This window comes from Gastrolobium bilobum, unplaced genomic scaffold (assembly GCF_033153095.1).
Source record: "Gastrolobium bilobum isolate Gb01-03AN ecotype WA unplaced genomic scaffold, APGP_CSIRO_Gbil_v1 utg2686, whole genome shotgun sequence".
NCBI classification, from domain to species: domain Eukaryota; kingdom Viridiplantae; phylum Streptophyta; class Magnoliopsida; order Fabales; family Fabaceae; genus Gastrolobium; species Gastrolobium bilobum.
This window is the reverse complement of record NW_026895101.1, coordinates 128,516-132,302: the sequence shown is the minus strand read 5'-3', so window position 1 is coordinate 132,302 and position 3,787 is coordinate 128,516. Positions and strand designations below refer to the sequence as shown.

The window sequence follows — 3,787 nt, the reverse complement described above, 5'->3', positions numbered from 1 at the left end:
TTATGTTTTAAGTGTGGCTAGACATGTCATTATATAAGGGATTGTCCAAAGCTTGGGGGACGGGCTACAATTATGCAGGCTATACCTTTTCATGCTTCACCTTTACAAGTTATTCCAAATTAGACTATTCCAAATTCTGTGGATCAGAGTCCGATTGTTCAGACTCCTACTTTTATGGGACGTGTTTATACACTGGATCCACAACAGTCTGAGAGAGCTTCGAATTTGGTTAAAGGTACGATTTTTATAGATGGCATTGATATGAGTGTTTTGTTTGATTCTAGAGCTACTCATTTGTTTGTTTCGAGTTTTGTTGCAATTGGTTTGTATATGCCATTGTATGATTTTAAACCTCCGATAGTGGTTAAGACTGCCAGAGGGGAAAAAGTTTCTTCCTCTATGCTATGTAAGGATGTTGAGTTTGTATATGAGGGGCATAATTATATGGTTGATTTGTATGTTTTGGAGGGTATGAGTCTGAAATCGTTTTAGGTATGGATTGGTTAATGAAGCATAGAGTTATGATTGATTGCTGTAGTAAGAAGGTTATAATTTCTTCTAAGAGTGATGTGCAGAATTCTCCTTATTTGTTTGTGCTTCAGACTGTTAAGGCTTTAAAGCAAGGAGATTGTGGATATTTTCTGTTAGGAGGTCTGGTCGGCAATAGTAAAAAGCCGATTGCAGATATTTCAGTGGTATGTGATTTTGAGGATGTATTTCCTGATGAAATTCCTCATTTTTCGCCAGAAAGGGAAATTCAATTTTCGATAGATATATTACCTGGAGTGGGACCTATTTCATTAGCTCCATATAGGATGTCACCTCTAGAGTTAGCTCAGTTGAAAAATCAGATAGAGGATCTTTGTAGTAAGAATTTTATTAGACCGAGTGTATCTCCATGGGGAGCACCAGTGATCTTTGTTAAAAAGAAGGATGGAACTATGAGACTGTGCATAGATTTTCGTTAGTTGAATAAGGTTACAATTAAGAATAGGTATCCCTTACCTCGAATTGATGATTTATTAGATCAGTTGAGGGGTGCTTTTGTGTTTAGCAAGATTGGTCTTCTGTTTAGATATCATCAGTTCCGGATAAAATCGGAGAATGTTCTGAAGACATCTTTCAGGTCTAGGTATGGACATTATGAATATTTGGTGATTTCGTTTGGGCTTACGAATGCTCCAACTATATTCATGGACTATATGAATCGATTTTTAATCCTTATCTTGATCAGTTCGTGGTTGTCTTTATTGATGACATTCTAATTTATTGTAAGAGTGAAGAGAAGCATAATATGCATTTGAGGATTGTGTTGCAGATTTTAAAGGATGATCAGTTATATGCTAAGCCTTCCAAATGCGAATTTTGGTTATCTAAGATACAATTCTTAGGACATGTCATTTCTTTTGAAGGAGTAGTAGTTGATCCTAGTAAAATCGAAGTTGTTCTTGATTGGGAACGACCCAAGAATATTTCTGAGATTACGAGTTTTCTTGGTTTGGCAGGATATTATAGAAGGTTCATGTACAACACCTCGAATTTCTAAAACATGTATTAATATAGTAAATACGAATTAAAGGGTAGGATTAACGAAAATCTTGAAAATTAGGTCAAAATACAAAGGAAGGAAAAAACGGTAATTAGCCAAACACGTAACCCTAGGAAGGTAAAATTGAGGAAGAGGTCTCAAATGATAAAAATAACCCTGGAAATGGATTCAAAACAAAAAATTGAGTGGATAGGCAAGTTTCAGAAAATTTGGTGATTAGTATTTTTACCGGGTAAAAATACCGCAGTATAGTTGCACCGTAAAGCGTGTCGATTGAATTTTGAGCTCTAGGTTTTGAATACAAGTTATAAATGGTATATAAGACTAGGAAATATGATTTCTGATGAAAATTGAAGGAAATTAGCGAGTTTGGGGAAGCGTGCTTACGACGCGCGTAACAGCTTAAAACTGCAATTTCTCCGAACGACCGGAAAACTTCGGATTCATCTGATCAAGGGTAATTAAACGACAATGGTTAATGTTAAAAATTAGAGTTTCTAAATAGATTATCAAATTATGGACGTTTAGTGGAATAGGCGGGAGATTTGAATTAATTCGAAATCGCGTGAGGTGGCGGTGGGGCCCACCCTCACTTAAGTGGACTTGCCACTTGGACATCACACAAAAAGTCACATTCTCTCTCCTTCTCCACCCTTAAACCCACGGCCTCCATTGGAAGAAAGGGAGAGTTTTTCTTGAAACTTCAATCAACCAAAACACCATCCAATCCTACTCAAATCCAAAAATGTTGAACATGAAAGTTGCTCCAAATTAGCTTGGGAACAACTTCCCTTCCTTGTGTGAGCCACTAAAGTGAGTGGTTGTGGAGATCATCTCCCTCCATTGGTGGCGGTTTTGGCCCATTTTGGTGGTGGTTGGTGGCGGTTTTGAACCGTTCAAAGGTTGAAACTCACTCTTGGGTTGCCTAGGAGTTGATTGGTGGTAAGCATTCTCACTCATTTATGGTTTTGAATTTGAGTTGTTGATGGTTACCTAAGAGGGGTTGTTTGATTGATGTAGTTAATTGAAATTGTGTATTAGATAAAAGTAGCTTAGAATGATGTTTTAGAGTGATTGATGTCATAAAAATTATTGGTGAAAATTGAGTTTTAACTTAGGAAAAATTTGGGTGAAATGCCATGACTTTGTGAATTTGGTTGGTTATGTAATTGTGTAATTGAATTGTTGGATGGTTATATGAGTTAATAGTAGGATGTTATAATGTATTGCATTGCTAAGTTGGATTGGATATCCCTTGGTGGGAGGCTATGGAGATTTCGGCCAAAGAGAGGAAAAATGGGAATTTGATGTTGTGAAATTGTATGATTTATATGATGTGTTGTTAAATGGTAATTAGAAGGGTTGTGTGATGAGTGGATGCTTTGAAAGTCAAAAGAAAAAAGTAGTTGGTTGTCTGGAATTGGTAATTGGACCTAGAGCGGAATAAATGGCAAAATAATGATTGGATGATGTAAAATGGAAAGTGACACCTAAAATGGTGTAGGGGTAGCATTATAATGCTAAAGAAAAATAAAAAGAAAATTTAGGAAAATATTTTGAAAATTAACACATGTTTGACCGAACCTACCATGTGTAGGGGAGGGAATTGTGACGTTTTGTGGTTTTGGTGGATTCACCGTGTATTGATGATCCTCGTGTGATCATTGTAGGTTGCCACCCGCGGATTTGAACCCTAAACCGTGAGCTCGGTGGGTTTCCCTTGGTCCCGGACCATAGGGATTGTGGTAAGTACTCTTGAACCATACTTGTAGAATTGATAACTTGCATGTGTTTGGTGATTGGAAATTAATTGGGAATGTCCTATGTGTAGAAATTTCTATTTGTGTACCTAGCTCGGGAAGTATTACATTGGAGCTATGTTGAGGAGATTATTCAGGTAATCCCTTGGTACTGGGATTTGATCCCCTTGTGTGTTCCACCATGCCCGTTGAGGGTAATGGTAGGAAATGTATGTGAATAATATAGGATAACATGTTCATGCATATTATGTGTGCTGTGGTACATAAGATGTACCGTGTCTCTGGCCAGTAGACTGTTTGCCTTCGGGCATTACAGACATCCACTGGATAGGTCTCCGAGAGGGAGTTCCAGTTGACCTGGGGTCGTGGTGTGTGTTTCGTAGAGGAGCACACTAGGAAGTCTCGGGTGGTTATGGATGGAGGGTGCCTTGGTTGATGTTCTGGGAACACTCCTTGGTTTGAAACCCGTAGGCTTATA

At 37.9% G+C, this 3,787-nt stretch overlaps 1 protein-coding gene across 1 annotated transcript; it reads left to right on the top strand.

The window, feature by feature from the left end:
- Positions 1-494: 494 nt before the first annotated feature.
- Positions 495-968, top strand: LOC133304603 (uncharacterized). Its single transcript, XM_061504672.1, has one exon. It carries the CDS (start codon positions 495-497, stop codon positions 966-968), a length of 474 nt encoding a protein of 157 aa, XP_061360656.1.
- Positions 969-3,787: the final 2,819 nt, after the last annotated feature.